The sequence below is a fragment of the Lasioglossum baleicum genome, chromosome 14, assembly GCF_051020765.1.
Source record: "Lasioglossum baleicum chromosome 14, iyLasBale1, whole genome shotgun sequence".
In the NCBI taxonomy this organism is placed as follows: domain Eukaryota; kingdom Metazoa; phylum Arthropoda; class Insecta; order Hymenoptera; family Halictidae; genus Lasioglossum; species Lasioglossum baleicum.
In genome coordinates this window covers 4,342,739-4,363,508 of record NC_134942.1, presented here as the reverse complement: position 1 = coordinate 4,363,508, position 20,770 = coordinate 4,342,739, and the positions used below count along the sequence as shown (strand labels likewise).

Below are 20,770 nucleotides of genomic sequence, written 5' to 3'. Positions count from 1 at the left end.
CTTCTGGGAGTTACTGTCGCGACTGCTGTTCGAGACAGTTGGGCGGTTGGACGATTCAACTATGATTGGGCAGCCGTGGACGAGGGCTCGAGTTTGTCGGGTGGTCGTGATTCCATTCCGATGGCTCATCGGATCCAACGTTCCAGACGCGACGTCGCGAAGCTCGTTCTAAACTTGTCGATTACAATTAAAATTTCTCCCCGTGTGTCTCTCGTACTTCAACTTCCTCCCGATTCCCACGAGAAGCTTTTTTTCCCGTCTCCCCGTTTCTGCGACGCGCTAAGGGGAAACCTTAAGCGTTTACGCCGTATCCCGACGATGCCGAGTTTTCTCCTCCTCTCGACGAGGCGACTGGAAACGTGAAATCATTAGAATTTCCGCTGCAGTTCCTCCCACCTTGTCTCGGGAATTTGTGGAACACGTTAGTGTACCTCCGACTTGTTAACGGGAAACAACTATGCTGGACAGTGTTCTTTTTTTACAGCGTCAGGATGCGCAACAGCGGGTTGAATTTTCGGCGAGGATGTAGCAGTCGGTAACAATTTCAGGCTATAAAAGTGTCTAGGGGCCGACAACGTGTGTGGAGGCGAAGCGTAACAGTGAGCCTTCCTCTTCCACGATTTCATTAACCCAATTCTCGAGGTTGTAGTTGTCGTGTTAGGGCGATGCGTGGGCGGAAGGACACGCACGTTTCTCATACTGGAGGGTTTGTTCTTTGTTGCGTGCAGACGTCATCGGGCACGTTATCAACCCCTAGTTTTCATCGTCAGTCAGTAGACCGTGGATTTTAAACATTTGTCACAAGAACGATATTGTTTCTCCAACTTGTCGCAGTTATCAACGAAAGAAAGAAACTTCTGGGTACTGTTTCTTGCAACGTAGAATCACGTAGAATCCGCAGTCTGTTCGCTGGCTGAAAAGTTCGACCGGATCCTCTCGGTGTCGCGGGCGAATTTGATTTGCAAATTATTATCTGTTGCGCGAGGATCTGTAGCGTCAGCATTGCAGATTACATCAGCTGGCTGGTCGCGAACAAAAGTATCGAGATTATTCCTCTGGACTTTGGACTGTGGATGGATCTTGGTTTCGCAACGGAGGCAAAGCTTCATGTTCGCCTCGTGCTCGATCCGGCAAGCTGGAATCCTCTGGTTCCCTGCACTCGTAACGAGGTCCCGGAGGAACGGTCGCGTTTAATTGCACCCGCTTCAAACGGTCGCGCGCGCGCGCGCGCGCGCGCGGATAGATTTCAAGGTGCTCGCCGCGCGAATGTTGACGTAATCGGCAACCTGTTCTTGTTCTCGATGACGTAACTGACTAGTCCCTCAGAGGACACCCAGATACCGTAATCTGATAAAAATAAAAAATTACGTATCCGCGTGTAATAAAACTTACGTTCAAGGGATTAACAAATGATGTTACTCTTTGTTAAGGGTGCCGGCGCGCCCGTGCAAGAGTGTGGTGGCACACGCACACATCGCTAGATCCGCATATACGTATATAAAGTTACAAGGTTTACAAGAACACAAAATGACGCTTCAACATTGCAATGAGGAGTTCAGAAGCGGTCAATTCTGATTCCTAAAAATGCATATTTTTACGTTATCGAGGAATAATTTTTAATATTCGACAGATACACCGCCAGTCACGAAGCATCCGAAGCAAGCATGATATCACGAGATGGTTCGAATAAAAAAAAATCGCTATGCATCGACATAGCCAGGACATGTACAAAGACGGTGGTGTGTATTTTTAGTTGATTAATTAATTACTTAAACACGAAAAATGTTTCGGAAAATAATACAGCACCAAATTTTTTTATTGGATATTATAGATGACCGAGTATCGATTAACTTTTGTTCGAAACATTTTCTTGCCAGATTATCCGAAATGTTCAAAACATCGTGGTGACAATTGGGCATTTGCACCGAAAAGCTTCCGAACCGAACCTTTTCATTGAATTTAGCTGGCCAAAATAATTTATAATGTTTAATGATCCCGCAACGTTTTCAAATCACATATAGTATCATTTTGTATTTGTTTAAGTATTTTAAAAACATAATTTCATCTCAAGTGTTTACGTCTGGAAAGCGTGCGCGCCCGAAACGCAAGGGCCGCTTGGCGCGATAAAGAAAATGCTGTGAAAAGAACGCGGGCAGACTCGGGCTACTAATTTTTGTTTTGCTGTAAGCTCGAACCTTTGACAATTACAGCCGCGCTTAAAAAAATTCCCGGACGTACCCTGATGTACAACATAATTACTCATAAAGTGTTACAATCGTATTTACATACTAATCGTGTTGAAATGGAAATAACTACCAAAAGATATGCAATAAAAAGATACAAAATTGTTGAAAGTATAGTCCATACTTACTTGCAAAACTTTCATACTGGAAAGAGATGTGTACACAACTTACTTGAAACATATAAAAACTGTCTCATCGAATTTTAGCAGCAAGACACGTACTACGAAAATCTTTAACTTTCGATGAAGTACAGCACTTATTAGTACATTGTCCCCCATATATTAAACTATAGCAAGCATCAAAAATTTCACACTTTAGGTAAAATTTTTGAAATCGACTTTTGGCCAGCTAAATCGCTGAAACGGACCACTGTGCGATGTTACTCTTTGTTAACAGTAGAAGCGGATAGAAAATGAAAAAGATCCGAACGGAAGCCTCTCGAATCACTCGGACTACTCGGAGCACTCGGTTCGCTCCTGTGTTTGTTACCGGTGCGGTGCGGCGCATCGTGATCACGATCACGACTTCCGTTAGCCGTAACGCGGACCGGCTAACCATTTAATGAATCCTGCTGGTTTAAAAGGCGACGTTCGCACGTAACTATTTATAGAGTTCTCGATGGAAAAGAGATGCCGCCCGGAATCACGATAGCGAACAATTTGCACGCGTGACACCGGCACGCATCCGGTAGTTCGGAGGTGGTAAGAGACTAGCTCGACACTTCCTTCTCACGTTTCGATCAACTGCTACGTCGGATGGCTGTAGCTCGGGATCTTTTGAACCGATCGCCTATTTCCTATCCCGGGGTTCAATTTTTCCTGGTTCTGTTGCGATCGTGCGATCATGATCGTGTGATCGCATCGCGTCGATGCACGGAACATGAAACACGGAGCTCGTTAGGGGCTTGTTTTTATCGGAGATCTGGATCGAGCGCAGCGGGGAAGAGCGTGCGCGATTTTCACGGTGCGAGGGAAAACGGGAAACGCGATGGCTTGTTCTCGTCGCGGCCAGCGAAAACGTTCGAGGCTTCCGTGACCTGTCGTTAACCCAGTTAGGGTTGCCATTCCAGTGCACGCACAGCGTACACTTAGCCGTGCCGCGTTCATTCCGCACTCGAAGGCCGATTCCAAGATAATTGGAAAGCGGTCGGCCCAGTCCAGCGCGCCTCTTGTCTCCTGGAATCGGTAGCCGGCAAAAAGTTTTCTAATAGACGACAATTGTAATAGACGAGTAATAGAATATTACGTGAGCGCATTGGAATGGAGAAATAACTTGTGCTTTTATTCCACTCCAAGTACGATCGATCGCTCGATCTTGTGAACGCGCGTGGTTGTATTTAATCTTCCGTCGGGCGCAACCGATCTGAGAGGCACAGCACGATCATTTAGTATCCGGAAAACACAAGCGAATCAGTCAAACCCACCCTTGGGAAGGGCCAAAAGGGCGGCCCTACGAGTGTAGACGGCACCAAGTGCACTATTTCCCTAACAGCAGTTGTATAAACGAACTTAATTAGGTGTTTATCCCGTCAAGCACATTGCGCCCGAACTCGGCGGTTCAGATATTGCGCCCGACGGAAGGTTAACGAAATGATCGCGATCCAATTTTGTTAACGTTTTATCTACCGGCAATTGAATTCGTAAGCAGTCGATAGTTTCATCGATGAGAATGAATTTCGGAATGTTCTAGTCGCAAAATAGATCCGCGGACGAACGTAAAGAAAACAGCGTGGCTACGCTGGAGAAGGGAGGAAGAGGGTGGCAAATAGGCTCTCGCCTCGCTCGCCGTAATAATCGAGCTGTCGCGCGTACAACTACTGAATTCCGCCCGATAAAACGGAGCGACGGCAATATTTCACTCGAGTCGTCCGCGATTACCTGTCCGATAATTCAGGAGTAATTCGTTTCGATCGGGACACCGTCCCGGAATAATTGAAGCGCTTCCAGCGGGCTCGGTTGTCCCGCCCTTGCACAGTGGGCCGTTTCTAGAAAATTGGTCAGATTCATTCATTCAGTCGTTTCGTAAGCTAATCCTTGATTCGGATGGACTGGCAATAAATAAAATCAGGTTCGAAAACAACCAGCAAAGTTTCAATATCTTAGAGTGTAGTTTTAAGGGTTTAAGGGTAGTTTTATAAAGACAGTTTCTCATTCTCGCAAACGAATAGTACCAGAACTGGATTCTACGATTCCCGAAACATCATCTACATATCCAAGTTTATTATAGATGCATGAAATCCGTAGTCTATCAACAAGAGGCATGTATTTTGTCTAACATTTTGCGATTCTGGTCTGCTGTGCAATCAGCGTCGCACCGCGTCCACGGAGATTGAGTGAGAAAACTTTGAGTGACCGAACGACTCGAGGAGAAGTCTCGGAGGAGGGAATGTTTGTCTGCCGAGCGACAGCTAAAGGGTTCGAGGAGTGAGGGACGAGGGGCAGTGGGAACCGAATCGTTAGCTACACGACCGCCGCCGGTAATTCGCGTTTCCTTCTCGAAAGCATCAAGCCGGTCGCGAAGACGGTTACTGAACCGGTTGAGACGTCCGCGAGGGTGGAACCGACCGATTGAGCGAAACAGGCGGACGTTTAATTATGAGCGTAGGAGGAGCGAGTCGACCGAATGCGCTAGGTGACCGAATACGATGCCGTCATCCTCTCTCGTTCTCTTCTCGGTGACAATTACACCGGCGCATAATCAATTCAGGGAAAGCCGAGGAGAAACGACGAGTATTCGGGTATGAAACCCGGTCCCTCGATAAGTCGCCCCTGGGATCGTGGAATCCAGGCAAAGATGTTCTTCCGTTGGTCTAATTCCCGGTGGTTTTCACGTTTTGTTAGGCATCGTTATAAGAAACCCCAAAGTGTATTTTACCCATAAAGAAAGTTGATGCAACAAGTTTTGTTAATCGCTCGACGCTTTTCAGATATTATCGTTTGAAAGGAAATTGGACAAAGTTCCGAACGCTGTTGATAGAATGATGAGAGAAAAACGAATAAAGAAATTAGACGAAGGTGACCATGTTCTGAGTACATATGTGGGTCACATATACGAATAGACTCGGGGATAAGTTGTAAAGGGCAAGTCTGTAGATTCGTCGCGTCTACCTTTGTCTGGCCATTCGTTGCACCCCCATCCCCCGAAGCGGAGCGAACGCTTGACGCTTGAACCCGAAGGGTTAAGGGCGCGTTAAGTGTGTATGAAACACTCGAGGCCCTTGCGCCCATGGATACACGTTTCTCCAATCTTCCTCGCAGAATTAAAGGGATCCGCGATCGTTGAAGCAGACTCTTAGCGGATCGGATTTTTCTGCGGAGAGGAGCTTCGAGCTTCGGGAAACCTTTGTCGCGTAGAATAAACTTGGGACCTCGCTGTCTCCTCTCTTCCACGGGACACCGTAAATAGAGACTAATTTCGCTAATTTGCTTCCGGAGCGTCATGCTTGTCACTAGAACCATCAGACGGCCAGGAAATCTTGACGATCGTACTCGTGTAATGTTAATCGTAGCGGGATCCTTATCGCAGAATACGAACAAGCAAGTGTATTAATGGCTCTTACAATTAGATGTCTTCCAATCGAACCGGCGCACTATGGCCCAAACCGACGAAATCTGTGTAAAAATCAAAGAACTTTCGATAGAAATAAGATAGAACGATGAAATTTTTTTTAAATGAAAGCTGAAACTTTGCAGAATATGGGATAATTATGGAGATTGTGGTACGAACGTTTTTTAACCTTGAAAGAATTCGTTAAACTTGCACAATTTCAAGAAAATTGTGGTTTTTCCAATACCACGGGCGGAAAATTTTTTTTTAAACGTGCGACACATCATTTCCCGTAGAATTTTTCACGCTGATTTCAAATCTGGTTTCAAAATTTGTCTACGACCTCAGGATTTTGCAAGAAATCGATTTTTGTGAACGCAACTTATGAAATCATTTTTTCGTTGAAATGATTTGGTAACCCACTAGTTTGAAGGAGTATTGTATTCTCATATATAAAACACATTAGAAATAATCATAATGAAGTATTTGAACGTTTACTTAAAATCAGCGTGAAAAAATCTACGGGAAATGATGTGTCGCATGTTAAAAAAATGTTTTCCGCGCGTGGTATTGGAAAACTCACAATTTTCTTGAAATTGTGCAAGTTTAACGAATTCTTTGAAGGTTAAAAAACGTCCGTACCACAATCTCCATAATTATCCCATATTCTGCAAAGTTTCAGCTTTTATTTTAAAAAAATTTCATCGCTCTATCTCATTTCTATGGAAAGTTGTTTGATTTTGACACAGATTTCGTCGGTTTGGCCCATAGTGCGGCGCACAGTGGGCTGGATCGGGCTGGATCTTTCTCATATCGAAATTTAGTGACATTTTTCGACTTTCTCATATCAATTTCTAATAAATTTGTACTGCTTCCTAAATGTCCATCAACATCGAAGCTGAGGAAATCAATGTTTGTTCACAAAAACTGTTGTTAATATAAATTCACAAAGATAGACATTTGGGACGCAGTGTTTTTCAGCCAAAAGTTGCTTCTTTTCATCGAGGGGTATCCTGATTACCCTATTTAATATTACTTCTGCTTCTTTTGTGTAAAAAAGATGCAAGACCATCAGTGTACTAGTTTCGCCTTAACGAAATAATCAAAAGAAGAATGAAATTTTTATTTAGCTCCTGTGTCTTGCAATCGACGTAAACATTTTTTATTTTGCATAAAGATCCGCAGTCTAGTTCTAACAAATGCCACTAAATTTCTCGATCCAGCCCACTGTGCGGCGAGGACCATCGAGCGCGAGATATTGCTGCCAAGGTATCTCGGGTCGATTAATCCTTTGCGGTCCTATGTCGAACCGAAATTTCCGGGTACCCACCCCTAATAATTACATGGTATATAAGTCAAACCGTAGTGTCTTTTACACCCATAAGAATATAATTGAGTTGTATCAGTTTGTAGCAAGTTCTCAAGTAAAAGAGACGGAACATGTCGGACCGCAAGTGGTTAATAAGGATCGAATGTCCCGTTGCGGGGCCAAAATGCGACGCGTGTACCGCGCACGTAGGTGTAAATAACTAAACGGCGATATATGCTCGCTGCTCCGGTTGCCGCGACCGCGTGGCGACCATGACAAATTGATGCGCATCTGCATCGAAGACGAATACGTCTCCGGAATCTGGAGTTGCCAGATGATGGAGCGAGGTTTCATGATACGTACCGGCACCGGCGCATCTTTCCGGCGTAATGCGCGAGTATTTGCCTTGGCACGAATTCTTGAGGTCGTGAGAGATTCTCGGTACTCCCGATTCATGTCGGCATTTAATACGTACGCATTCTACACGCTTAATAAACACTGTCAGTTAATTTCACAATTGGTGCACGAAAGATCGCGCACGGAGGAAGAAATCAAATCCGTATCTTATAAATGAGCGTGGATAAAGCTGCGCGCGATGTTATCGCACCTTTTTCCTTTCGTCGTTTATTTATTAATGTGTTAATCGTTCCTCGAATGGTTTCAGCATCCGGGACTGTTGTTGAAAGTCCAGCGTTAAAGCCGAGCGTTGTCGCGCCGACCATTCGTCTTGGGCCGCCGCCGTCGCCGATGGAGTAAGTGGAATTGTAACTCGCATTATAATTGTTCCGTGCAATGCTACAATCTACAATCCCGTTAGTTCGAACTCGGCACACGAGCCACATAAATATGATACTCTCTATTTGTTCGTTTCTTTAGATATAGATAAAGGCGGGCTCAAAAGATGGCGATAGGAGGAGGATCGTTGGTGTAATAGACGACCGTGGGTCGTCCTCGTGGGAATTCTTGTCCCGATCTAACGAAAATTTCGCCCCAATATATTCAATATGACGATATCGGCGTCCACCGAGAGGATGGAGACCACGAAAGACTTGCCGAAGAAAAAGCTCGTCAACACCAATCTTCTATCGCTGAAGCTCCTGTTGTTCCTCTTTTTCGGAGGTGCAGAAATCAAGATAAATGCTTACATTAAACTTAAAAACGTCCATTAATAACAAATAAACAATTTAATGATTTCGGCGCCACAGGTTCGATCAAATGTCGAACTCATTAAATTGTTTATTAGCACTATCCACGATCGACATAAAGGAAAATTCATTTAGTAATAGTGACGTTTGAGAAGAAGCGAGCAGAGGGGTGATCGATGTCGAAACAATTTCAGGGATGGGATGTCTCTTCCCGTTTCTGCCGTTGCACATGATGGAAATGGGATTGAGCATCGAACAGATACGCATGATCTCGATGATCTCGCCGGTGGTAGCAATCGTGGGGCCTCTGATCGCCAGTCCCATCGCCGACAAGCTGGCGGGTCATCAGGGTAGAAGCAACAAGACCTCGACGGGTCGTTATCTCAGGGTGATGATCGCGATTGCTTGTATCCTGTCCGCGATTTTCTACACGTTCCTTCTGATCATCCCGACCGTGGACCACGTCGAGTTGCCCAGAGGAAGGAGACCCGGGCTGAAGTTCAACTGCGACCAAAAGGGCGCGGTGGTGTTGCAGGAACGCTGCAAGGACCGCGTCTCCTGTCACAGGTGGTCCGACGAGACCAGAACCGGCCAGTTGCTTCTCGAGGACTGCACTTACGCTTGTTACCCGACCGGGTCGAAGCGATGGCGCGCCGACGACGACCGTTCCACTCTCGAGACCACCGATCCGAGTATTCCTGTAGACGGGAGCGGCGACACCACGGTCATTCCTTTGGAGAACGAAATGTATCCGCAGGTGAGTCCACTACAACTCGAGACAGAGAGTAATAGAGCAACAAACCATATACATAAGCATAACCATCTTCCAGGAGCAAGAAGAATACAGCCGGAAGTCCCGGAGATTTGCAATGTCCGGTAGCGAGCCTCCGCACCTGTGCTTCAACGAGAGCGACAACGTGGTGTGTCACGTGTACACTGAATACACCGGTACTCTGTCCGTGAACGCTACTTTAGGCCAAGCATTGAACAACGAAAGCGATAAGGAATGGTGCGCCTATCCTCTGTCCGAGTACTTTGCTTGTCGCATACCGCCCGAACTAAAAACTAGAATGGCTGAGGTTGATCAGACCTGTTCCATCGAATGCGACTTGGTCGACGCGTACATCCTCCCAGGTAGTCTTAGTTCTACAGCGTTTCAGCGTCGTTATTTCTCACGTACAAGGATCATCGAATCTGATATCTTTTGCAGACAGTGTCTTCGTAGAGAGCCAGTGCCAGCGGACAGAAGATTGGTCGTATCTAGTCTTCTGGACGTACTTGACCATTCGATCGGTCGCCGACATTTTCCCAACGACAGCCGTGGGCTTGATCGACGCCGCGGTGGTGATAGCGACGAGAGAAACGTCCTGCGGGCGCGGTGACGTGGGTCGTCAATTAGCCTTCGGTTCTTTGGGCTTTGCCATTTTTGGCCCCCTGACCGGCTATCTCTGCACTCTAGTGGAAAACCTGAATTCCTTCTATTACCTGCCGATCGCGCTGCACGCGATTATGATGATTCTGGCAGCCCTTGTTGCCGTCTGCGCCAACGGTATGCCGTTGAGTCCACCGGAATGGTGGTGGCACACCAGAAGCGGTATGCTGGCGCTTCCGATGAGCGCCATCAAAAGGTACGGTAGCGAGACCGCCGCTCTGGTGATCATCCTCATCGTCATGGGCACCTTCTGGGGCGCCATGGACAGTTATTTGCCATTGTAAGAGAGTTTTCCTGCATCGTCGAATCCTACCAGTATCGAAATCTCTTCCCTGTCTGAATCTTGAATCAATTGTTTTAGACATTTACAAAATTTAGGGGGCAATGAGCTTCCCATTGGCGTGGCTATGACCGTGGGAGCGGTGCCAGCATTCTTGTTCCTTTGGAAGTCTGAGCATCTGGTCGACTATTGCGGTCATAGCAATCTTCTCATCACTGCCTTTACCGTGTACATTATTAGGTAGGTAAGTTATAATATTACACCCTGATGTATTATGAACGCGCCGCGTCGGCCCAAGACAATAGCTTCTAAAATTTGTGAAACTTATTTTTAGGTTTACCGGACTGAGCCTCGTCTCGGGACCTTGGTGGTCTTTGCTTTCGGAGGCTCTCGAAGTGTTCACCCTTGGAATCATGTGGATTACTGCCATCCTCTATCTTAGACATCTTGTTCCGCGACATTTAACCGTTACTGCTCAAGCGCTACCTGTGATCGCTCATTTCTGCATCGGTACGCGTGTCAAATTTAAGAATTTGAGAATTCTGATAACGGAGCTCCGCTGTAATTTGTACGAATTACCGTCTATCCCGCAGGTCGGTGTATCGGAGCCACGATCGGTGCTTATATAAACGTGGATGACTCTGACATCGTGGACTCGTTGAGATTTGTTTATCATTACATGGCAGTCGCGGCTGCAGCAGTCGCCGCCTTATACTTTGTCCTGTACCATGGCCTATTGAAGCCGCGCTGTCATGCCCATACTATACAAGGTCCCCGACAGCCCCCTACAGTTGTGCAAGGTGAGCATAATTGTAACATTAGTAGGATTGAGGAAACAATGCTCGTTAACAAAGACACTAACTCGAATCGCATTTCCTACGCAAGCCGCTATTAAGGAGTACGAGTTGAGTGAGTATCCTGAAATCATTCGATCGGTTTGAGCCATATTTATATATAATTGCATTTGCTATTTTGAGAATCGAAAAGAGCAATTCGAATTAATATGCACTCAGACACGACTAACACTATTAGCTATATTTCAGTTGTTACATTCTGTAAATAATATCCTTTTACTCAGTTCCGTTGAAACGATTACGTTTCATTGTACACTATAGCTATATGAATTGTCCGAACACCTCTCCATGCATGCCGCGAACAACAAAAGATCAAAGTTAAAATATCGGGATCTATTATATAGATATAACCTTGCAGAAATGTCACAAATATATCTGTACATATTATAATTGACGCTTCTAAAATTGTGCTTCATCGCGATCGGCCGACCAATTATTATTTGTATGCATTGATTGTGCATCACTTTACATGTGTGTTTTATATATTTTTCAATCATTTTCCTTCTGTTTCTTTATAAAATCCGTGAAAAATCGTTCTGAACTTCATTGGTGTTGTCACCTTAGGTTTTTCACGAATTTTTGCTCTCGTTTATTTTATTGTGCAGTGAATATTTATTTTGTTCTTTTGTTACCTTTTTCTATCGGTTATGTTTTCATCCTTTCTCCCTGTTTCTTCTATGCACAGCAATGAACGGAAATGGGAATTACACACCGCTCAGGGTCTACCACAACGGTATGGGCAGAAAAGGTCAATTCCGGTATTGAGGATTAAGATTGGAGAGAAAGAAAGAGATTGAAAGAGAAGGGCGTTAAACGACACTCTAAATGTCATGTTACGGTGCTAGTGATTAGACTGTTTGTTCCAATTCTAAACGACAAAAAAGAAATCATTATTATTACGTGACGCGTTGCGAAAGAACATTTTTCCACCGCATCTATAGTGACGCAGACTTCGACGTTTTTCTACCTTCACGACTCGCGCCACCCTTTGACACTGACTCATTTCTTTCGTACAAACAGCGACTAAGGATTTATTTGCTCAAATCTATTCTAATGCGTTCATACGAGCTTTACGCGTGTACCAATTATGAGATTATGTGTAAATGGAGCTGTAAGTACTCAAATTTCGAGCCATGCTCGCATATATTTTTTTGTTTCACTTTTCTTTTTTTATTTGTTGACTACCTTAAAGAGAACACAGTTCTAAGTGCAACGACCAATGCAAGAATTGCTTTATTCTTGAAAATTATATTGGAATGTTATGAAACATTCGTATCTATTGCGTGTCACAGATATATATATATAATTTATAAGTAATTTAGTTCTTTCTTTGAAACGAAAGCCGCGATCTCTCTCTCCGACATGCAGGAGAAAGATTGAAACGAACGGCTCATAATTTTCGAGTATTTTGTACCTTCCTACGTTTCGGATAACAGTAACGAAATAGTAAATAACCGTCGTAGCGATTTTAAGCGTAACACACACATTTCGAATGCTTCGTAATTTGCGTTTGTATTCTTTCGTACACTAGACTGCGATCACGTGAGAATGTTGCGTGTTCAAACTGTTTTTAAAGAAAAATTTCTACGGACTCGTTGTACTATATATCTATAATATTATATACGATATATGTATACTAAGAAATATTCATCTCTGCGTAGGATGAAACTTCGCTCGACAAATAAGGGAAATTAATATATATATATATAGATATATATAATAATGAATTATGAGATCGTTGTATGTATACACAAAACAAGGAACAAAGCAAATGTGAAATATATAAATGAATAAATCAATCAATTTGAACGATTTTGAGGTTTTGAGTAGTCTGCGGAAATTTATGCAAATTTGTATTTTCATGAATGAATCGATTGTTAGTATAGAACAGACGTTCTACGTAAGTATACATGCATCAAATTCCGCAGTCGTCTTATTACAAGTTTATTGTAAAGAATAAAATGTCTACCTATTGTACGTTGACAAATTATGGCAACCATTCGACAGACATTAGAGTACAATGAGAGATTAAGGCGTTCGTCAGTTTATATAATAAATTTATTCGAGTAGAGTTTGATTCACCTGAAATTAAGAGACAAACTTGCGGTTATCATGGAAATGTTCGCTCACTATAGCCCAAAATATAATTGATAGGCTATAAGTTATCTAACATAGATCATAGAAAACAACGTAGTTTTTAGGGCCGTAACTCAACTTCCGTTTTACGGTTGCAGTCATTCATTCATAACCATTTATACAGACGTTACCTAATAGCTATAGGTATATAATATTAAGTATTTATATATAACATATTTATTTATAAATTTTGGAAATTCATTGGATTCAGCATACGTTCGATGACATATCCTGTCCTTTCGGAAATACTCATTTCCAAACTGTGCAGTCTTACAGAGAGAACGCTTTGTATAAACGAGCGAATAACGAGCATTAGAAAAACAAGATTCGTAGTAAAAGAATATGCTTTTACACATCGTACACGGAAAGATGAAAATTAAAATTATCAGGAGATTCTACTAACTAAACTCTCTAAACTTTTTACATTATTCTACATTAGACGATGCGTTGTATGTACAAAAAATAATGACAATGTGAAATATGCTTATTTAAAAAAGAAAAGAATAGTTTCGTTGACACGTACACTGTCTTATCCTTACACGAATGTTTTATACTTCTTGTTAGAGTTACCCCCAAGGAATTAACGAACGAATTTCCGTCCTGAAAGAAACGCATTTATAATATTGGAAACATAAAGCTTGGACGATGAATTGTCAATGAAAATTCAATAACAAATTACATAAATTTCAGAAGTCGACAGACTTTAACATTGTGTCTTTTCCATTCTTGTAATATACAATACAGCAAGAGCTTTTCCAGTCAGTTACAAAAAATAAATGAAAATATTTAACAAACCTGCTCGAAAAAAAGATTTAAAAAAATGATCAGCGTTTCAATGAAACCGATAAAAATGATTATAAACTAGTTTTTAATCGTCAATAATAGTACAATCATCTTCTTTGTTGTTCGCAGTTTCCTCAGCGGTGCATTGAGTCGTGCTCGTATCTTTTTCGAGCACTTCTACCACGAAGATTTCATCAGTTCTAGTAAAACTTTTTCCAAACGGTTTTGTTTCTTTGTGCGCATCCGTAACAGGCGCAGAATCGTTCTTCGCATCTTTTTTCCTTCCTAAATCATTAGCCATACTGTCTCCTATTTGGACAAATTCATGTTCCTCCTGGGGACTCGGGACAGAATTCGTTTCCTGATGAACGGCTGCCTCTGAACCGCTTTGCTCCTGTTTGTCCAACGAGTTTTCATTGTTAGCGTCAATGGAATTGACAGACTTGTCCATCGTCTCTAACATCTCTGAAATGAATGGTGAATTAGCCTCTATCAAATCCTTCAATGGTGTCTCGTTTGGATCGGGCAGGTCCTTGGACTCTTCGGGTGGAGTTAATTCCGGATCAGTCCGGTTCTGTAAATAATAAATAAACTGTTCCTCGTAATTCTCGAACTGTCCGCGCGTTTTTTCCGGTCGTTGGTTGTCTTTCTTCAGGGAGGAATGCCTTATGCTCTTGTCATAGTCATTCAGTTCACTGTCAAATATCTGTACAGCTTTATCTGCTAACGAGGGATAATCATTACCTACGGCCCGCGACATCTGGCCTCTTTTCTTGAAATATTTCATCCCACCCACCACGTTCGTCGTGCCAACATACTCCGACGGACTGATAATAATATTGTTCTCGCAATCACTGTTCTCGCTTTCGGTGCCAGACTCGTTGACGCAAATCATGTCGAGGGGTATGTCTTCGGCATTTGCCTTGTCAACGGGTTTCTGGTTCTCGGGAGATGGAAAGGCGCCAGACTTCATGTGGAATCTTTTCCACCGATTGTACTCGCGCACTATTCTATCGTTGATGCAGGCCAATTGAGATACCGTGTCGCGGATCTCGCGGTGGAACTGTTTGATAACGCCGCGGGCTTCGTTTAGCTCGTATCGTCTCAGTTCTTCCTTCTTGGATGTCTCGAACAAATTGTGGAGCTTGGCTTTCAGGACAGTCATGAAGTTATCGACCTCCTGTCCGTGAGGGAGTAATCTCTGGTTAAGGGTTTTCGGGGTACGGTTTTTATCTGTCATATAAAGGTCCGACTTCTTGACGGCGATGCCGGTAATGCCGGTGCTTTTCGAACTGACCAGAGCAACAGGTACCGCTTTGTTGTTGTCGATGTGATCTCTGAAGGAACGCGAGTTTCGCGACGGACCGATAACAGCTACGTCTTCGGAGTCGCTTTCAATTTCTATAACATTCGAAGTCACCTTGGGTGGGGCTTGCAGCTGTTGCTGAACCAAAGGAAAACTTAATCGATTCAACATGTCGGCGCTCTGGTTCGGTATCGTGACCATGGGTGTCTGTGTGCACGGCATCGTCTGATACAAATTCATTTGACCCAACGGGTTGTGCACGTGACGTATTGGTACCAAAGTAGAGGTAGACTGTAAGAAATTCGAGGCGACTACGTTCACGATGGCGTTGTACACCGGCTGCGAAAGAACGTTGGCCTCTATTCTAGGCAATATATTCTGCGGTGGCTGCGGGACGATCGTACCGTCCACCTCGACCGTTTCGTTTTCACCTTCCACCATACTTTGTTCGCACGAAAGCAAGGACGGCAGTATCTCGTTTTGATCCAGCGAGTTTTCTTCTGTTACGCTGAACGACTGATCGGACATCGACGTATTGTTACCATTTAGGATTTTCTTACGACGTCCTCTTCTCTTGCCTCCTCTTGTAGCCGGGGTTACGCCGACTTGCTTCGGCACGTACGTTTGATCGTCTTCTTCCGAGTTTGAGCCGGTTCTCCGACGCTTCCGTTTTCTCCTCCGTGGACAACAATTCGTTTCGTCTAAACTCATTTTCTCGTCCACTTCTTGTTGGCTCAGCTTACGCTCGTTTTGAAGAAATCTACAAATGGAAGAAATCTTTGCACACGCGGTTGCTATTATAATACAATATACACAACGAATCAAACATATCCTCCGTTAGTTACCGATTTATCTTTTTAATGTAGTCCAGCAAAGCCCAACAAGTTGCCCTAGCAGGATACAGGTCTGTAGGATCGCAGACGAAGCATTTCCACTGCTCGTCCGCTTCTATCTTTTTCCTCAGTACAGGATCGATGTTACGCTTGATGCATTTGTAACAGAAAGTGTTACTGCAGAACGAACAGCAATACAAATTTCCGCCGTTCGCGCACCACCTGCAAAACATGTCTGTAGCATCGTCACCTGCAAAAGAAAATAATGAAAGATGTAATATGGTATCCCTTGGTATTGTCCAAATACTTGGAAAATTCAGGAACCTTGCTCAAAAGTGCCATCCCCATAGAAATCACGGCAGTTGGAACACAACAATGTATGTAGTATAGGATGCTCAAACATATTATTGGAATCGCCTGGTGCTGATCCGATGTGAACATCGCAGGCTGTACAATGTAACCTTCGAAACCTCACTATCGAAAGGTCTGAAAGACACGACATATCATATTACGAGGATACAAAACCTAGCGCACATATCGAAGACAGAGAGAGATACAGAATTATAGGTATCCTTTTCTTTCTTTTATTCAATTCAATATGCAGGAACTACAAAAGTCGAGTGAACCTTGCGTACAGAGCTAGTAGAAAAGATGGAGCTGTACGTCTGACTACATAAATATTTTTCTGCTTATGCATGTGAATCTCGGAATGCGGTTGTATGTCTCTTCGGATTATTTTCTAGGAAGAAATTCACGTGAGAAAAAATGGAGTTTAACGAACATGCCAGATCCCGTCACGATGGATAATTCCTTTTAAAATGAAAAATGCATAGACTAGGAAGGTATCGCGGCACGTTCGATGCTTACCACTTCCAAACATAAGTTTATAATAGTTCAGCTCATCCTGCGAAATTGGTGGCGATGTATTTTTCGCGGTTGGAAGCAGATCTTTCGGTGTAACTGGAAAACGAAATAAGGTTAGGAACGGGGTACAGAGGCAATCGAGAAATTGTCTAAAAAAGGTCTTCTAATTTCACCATTCTCCTTGCTGTCCGCCTCCTTCACCTCGCTGACTTGTACTTCCAGCATACTGGATATGTCCATTGTCAACGTGTACACTTACCGCGGCCAGGTTCAACAAACGTTTCAAAACACAGGTTATCGCGCCGCCATTTTCCTGCAAGCGCGTCAACCTGAATTTTTGGCACGGCACGGGCTCATGTGGGCTCATCATTCGAATCACATCGAAAAAAGTCCGGCGCGACCAAGAAAATGTCCCTATTCTTTGATCGAAAACCACCAATCGTACGAGCGAAACGAGAAGATTGCGAGAAGATGCAGAAAACCGGTATCGTGCCTGTACGAAAATTTCCTTCCGCGAATGGGAAACAATTTTGAACATGGTGTCGGCAGAGAGATGTTCGCGCGGAAAGCTGCTTTTTCAATTCCTAGTTTCTTTCCGGATCAATTCAAAGTTTTTACTTGAATTCGGAGGAAAGAACGTGGACTGAGAATTTGAAAAGTTTCGCTGGCAACTGTATATGTCTCCGATTGCCGCCACCGCCGCGGAAACGAATTTATTTACAAATGGCGTTTGTTGGTCAGGTTTCAGAGCAGAAGTTTTTGTATTTGTCGAAAAGTCTTTCAAAATTCATCGCGCGATGTCGGAGAATACAGAGGACTCGAAAGATGCGACCCAGAAGAAATCCGCTGAAAGGCTAACAGAAGAGATACAAAGCATGGCTAATTATAAAAACCTGTACACCGAAATTCAGGTAAACGATCGCTGAATTTGCGGATCGTGTGTATTATTTGAATCGTAATCAAGCTTTCGAATGTAATCGGTGAACTTATTTTTGCAGAAACTCGTCGCTTCGGCGGTGGTCAAGAGGGGAGACTTCAAAAACACGTTGATGGAAGCTTTGAAGCGTAACGGTCTCGAAACAGAAATTCGAAACACGGTTTTCCATTGGGCAAGATCGCAAGTTTGTAATTCAAATTTTACAAAAAGAAAATGCTCAAAACCATGCACTGCGTTCTTTGTTTGCATCGCGTACACATATTATCAGAGAGGATCTTTGATATTACGTTGGGTGGTTGGGCCAGAGTCTATAAGCTCGGTCGGTAAAGTTTGTCGCGGCAAAATTTAAAATACACCCGTTGCTTCGCGTTGAATTCATTGTAAATAGAGTGAAGACTGGATCGAGTCTTTATCTATCAAATAATGACAAAGCAAATATTTCCAGACCTCGTTGTCTTTGTCGTCGCTACCACCCGCGGAAAAAGTCGACTTGAGTTATTTAAGAAAAGCTCAGGTTCAATGGGAACGCCGCATACAGAAATCACTGAATTCTACGTGCAACGAATTAAATGTCGCATTGGCTCGTATACGGCCGAGAGAAGACCGCGAAGAACTCGCCGAGAAATGGAACGAATTAAGCACTTACGACATCGGTAAATGAACAATTTCGTTATAAGAATTACCGCGTGCGGACATCGTTGCATTGTTAATTATCTTTCCTAGATTTGTCGCAGTTCAGGCCACTGTACGCTCCAAAAGATTTTCTGGATGTTTTATTCGCCATACGAAATCCTGCTTTCAAAAAACAGCCGTACATGTTTATTATTATAATATTACTATGCTGATGAGTAGAATGAATCTGCTTTAAATCGCGCTAACGTTGTTTCAGGGACGAATTAAATTGGGAGTTCAGTCATATACAGATCCGCGTAAAGACTCTCGCACAGTTGGTTGGTCCTTCGTTTGTTTAGTAGTAACTGTTAATAACAGAATATTCGAGGAACGATAGTTGTTAGAAAATGAATAATATTCGAATGTGACAGAGGCGCGTGTACGTGGAGCTTGCCAAGGGAATGCCGATGCTCGGAATCAATCCAGATATGCAGAGTTCCGAGAATTATGCGAATCTAGAAGAGGAAAGGATTCATCTTGGTGAAAAAGTGCTGCGATCGAATCACGCTCCGATCGCGCAGGAATTCTTGAAGCGTGGCGCTCCCCGATCGCTTCGCGGACGTCTTTGGTCTCTTGTCTTGGGCTCTACAGTGAAAGAGAATGTAAAAATGATAATGTAAAACCAATCCTCTAGATAGAGATATCAAGACAAACATTGTTTCTAGGATATGGAATATTACGAAGAATTAAAAAACATGGTGCTTCAGTACGATATAGTTATAGATAACTTAATAATAAAGGTGGGGCTACGAAATTGTTGTAATCCGTTGACATCGAATATCGGCTTTTGATAGTTTTCCTTTTCTTATTTTAGGATGTACAGCTAACAGCCAGAAATGACGACCAGTACTTTGTATTCGAGGATGTTTTGTACAAAACGATGTTATGTTTTTCACGCGATTCGGAGGTATTAGCACCTGTAACCACCGACAGAAGCGCGGGCGGACAGGTGATACATGCGGTTTTGCAAGGGAAACCAGCCACTTTGGAAAACACTTTAGTATTCCCGCCGAGTGGCGTCATTCCGTTTCATGGATTCACGATGTACGGTGTGAGTGAGAAATGTCGTGTCGCGGCAAAGTGACAAATCGACAAATTCTCGAAACAATTCAATTGAAATAATTCATTGATCATCGATTTGACAGCTACTCCATTTTGTTATCTGTATGACGATCCCTGCGCAATGTATTTCACCTTCAGAGCGTTTTATTTACGATATTGGTTCCGTTTGCATACCGTGTCCAATCATGAACAAGGCATAGTCGCATTATGTCTTCTTTTCGAAAGACTACTCCAGTGTTACGAGCCCCTCCTTTGGATTTATTTTCGAAACTGTCATATACAACCGTAAGTTTAATTATATCGTATGGACCCGCGAATTCAACGATCGAAACTTACATAAACCTCATTTCCGTAGAATCAAAGTTGTTTTCAAATGGATCATGCGAGGTTTCAGTGGCCACCTTCCCCCGGAACAGTTACTCTATTTATGGGACTTAATTCTCGGGTACGATTCTTTAGAAATCATCGCCTTACTCGCAGTGAGCATTTTGAGCTTTAGAAAGGAAAATTTGATGCAAGTCAATACGTTGCAAAGCGTAGAGGTAGGACATTTCTAAATCGATTGGCTGTAGTAGAATGTTGTAATAGGTAATAATAGAGAAGACTTTTTTTACAGGCTGTTTTAGCAGATTTATCTTCTTTAAAAGTAATCCCACTATTGCAATTAGCTTTGCTGAGAGAATGAAAGTGCAGTAATTGTTTCGTAGTCATTTCAAAACTTAAATTTCCCTGGAAAACTTTACGATTATCTGTAAGAACGTGTTTAAAGGTAAATACACATTTTTTACATTCGCGGTTGTTCAAATAGAGATCGTTCTTTCGCGTCTGCGCAAACGAATGCGAATCTCTACTTTCTGATTCACCGACTCTCGATGCGGAAATTCAGTTCCCTGATAAACATTCGAAATGTTCCATACAGGGAATTGATGGAAAAATTGTTCGTAATGGTAAGGACAACGTGTAGACGTTAAAATCATCGTCAACTTCCTCTAACTCCACCCGTAATTGAAATGGAGACAACGAGACTTCTCGGTACTCGCAGCTGATTTCGGATCGCAGCCGTACATATACAGGGTGACTTGATAATACAATGTAACTATACTCCTCTGTGCTACTCCTAACAATATATATATACTCTTTAATAAAAATATCTTCGGTCGCCTCTATTTTTTTTTATAGAAAAATTGCTGTAATCTATACATAAATATCGTATACATATTAATATATATGCACTTTCTATCCGATCTTCACTACCAAAAAGATGAGAATTTATTTGCGAAATTTCAACGAGTAAATTTTCTTTAATTTGACGATGTTTAAAGTCTAGGATGAAAATAAAAATTCGATGGAATTACGTGTATGTAATTC

General features: G+C 43.0%; 3 protein-coding genes across 4 annotated transcripts; 2 read left to right on the top strand and 1 right to left on the bottom strand.

The window, feature by feature from the left end:
- Positions 1-1,249: 1,249 nt before the first annotated feature.
- LOC143215790 (uncharacterized) lies at positions 1,250-12,619 on the top strand. Of its 2 annotated transcripts, XM_076438249.1 has the most exons (11): positions 1,250-1,739; positions 7,763-7,850; positions 7,975-8,217; positions 8,438-9,000; positions 9,074-9,377; positions 9,454-9,955; positions 10,037-10,195; positions 10,290-10,465; positions 10,549-10,755; positions 10,841-10,864; positions 11,495-12,619. In XM_076438249.1, the coding sequence occupies exons 3-11, from the start codon at positions 8,103-8,105 to the stop codon at positions 11,572-11,574; spliced, it is 2,130 nt and encodes a 709-aa protein (XP_076294364.1). In that variant the 5' UTR covers positions 1,250-1,739; positions 7,763-7,850; positions 7,975-8,102; the 3' UTR covers positions 11,575-12,619. The 2 variants fall into 2 exon arrangements, with proteins under 2 accessions (XP_076294364.1, XP_076294365.1); XM_076438250.1 differs by lacking the exon at positions 10,841-10,864 and having other exon boundaries at positions 1,259-1,739.
- Positions 12,620-12,849: 230 nt separating this feature from the next.
- On the bottom strand, positions 12,850-17,490 carry LOC143215789 (uncharacterized). The gene is made up of 5 exons (XM_076438248.1): positions 16,905-17,490; positions 16,735-16,827; positions 16,192-16,353; positions 15,880-16,117; positions 12,850-15,794 (listed from the first exon to the last, which is right to left on the bottom strand). Exons 1-5 carry the CDS (start codon positions 16,969-16,971, stop codon positions 13,814-13,816), a joined length of 2,541 nt encoding a protein of 846 aa, XP_076294363.1. The 5' UTR covers positions 16,972-17,490; the 3' UTR covers positions 12,850-13,813.
- LOC143215791 (TBC1 domain family member 19) lies at positions 15,599-20,704 on the top strand. Its single transcript, XM_076438251.1, has 11 exons — positions 15,599-17,642; positions 17,730-17,852; positions 18,114-18,321; positions 18,392-18,479; positions 18,558-18,618; positions 18,712-18,942; positions 19,006-19,080; positions 19,155-19,389; positions 19,486-19,687; positions 19,758-19,944; positions 20,019-20,704. The coding sequence occupies exons 1-11, from the start codon at positions 17,409-17,411 to the stop codon at positions 20,085-20,087; spliced, it is 1,713 nt and encodes a 570-aa protein (XP_076294366.1). The 5' UTR covers positions 15,599-17,408; the 3' UTR covers positions 20,088-20,704.
- Positions 20,705-20,770: the final 66 nt, after the last annotated feature.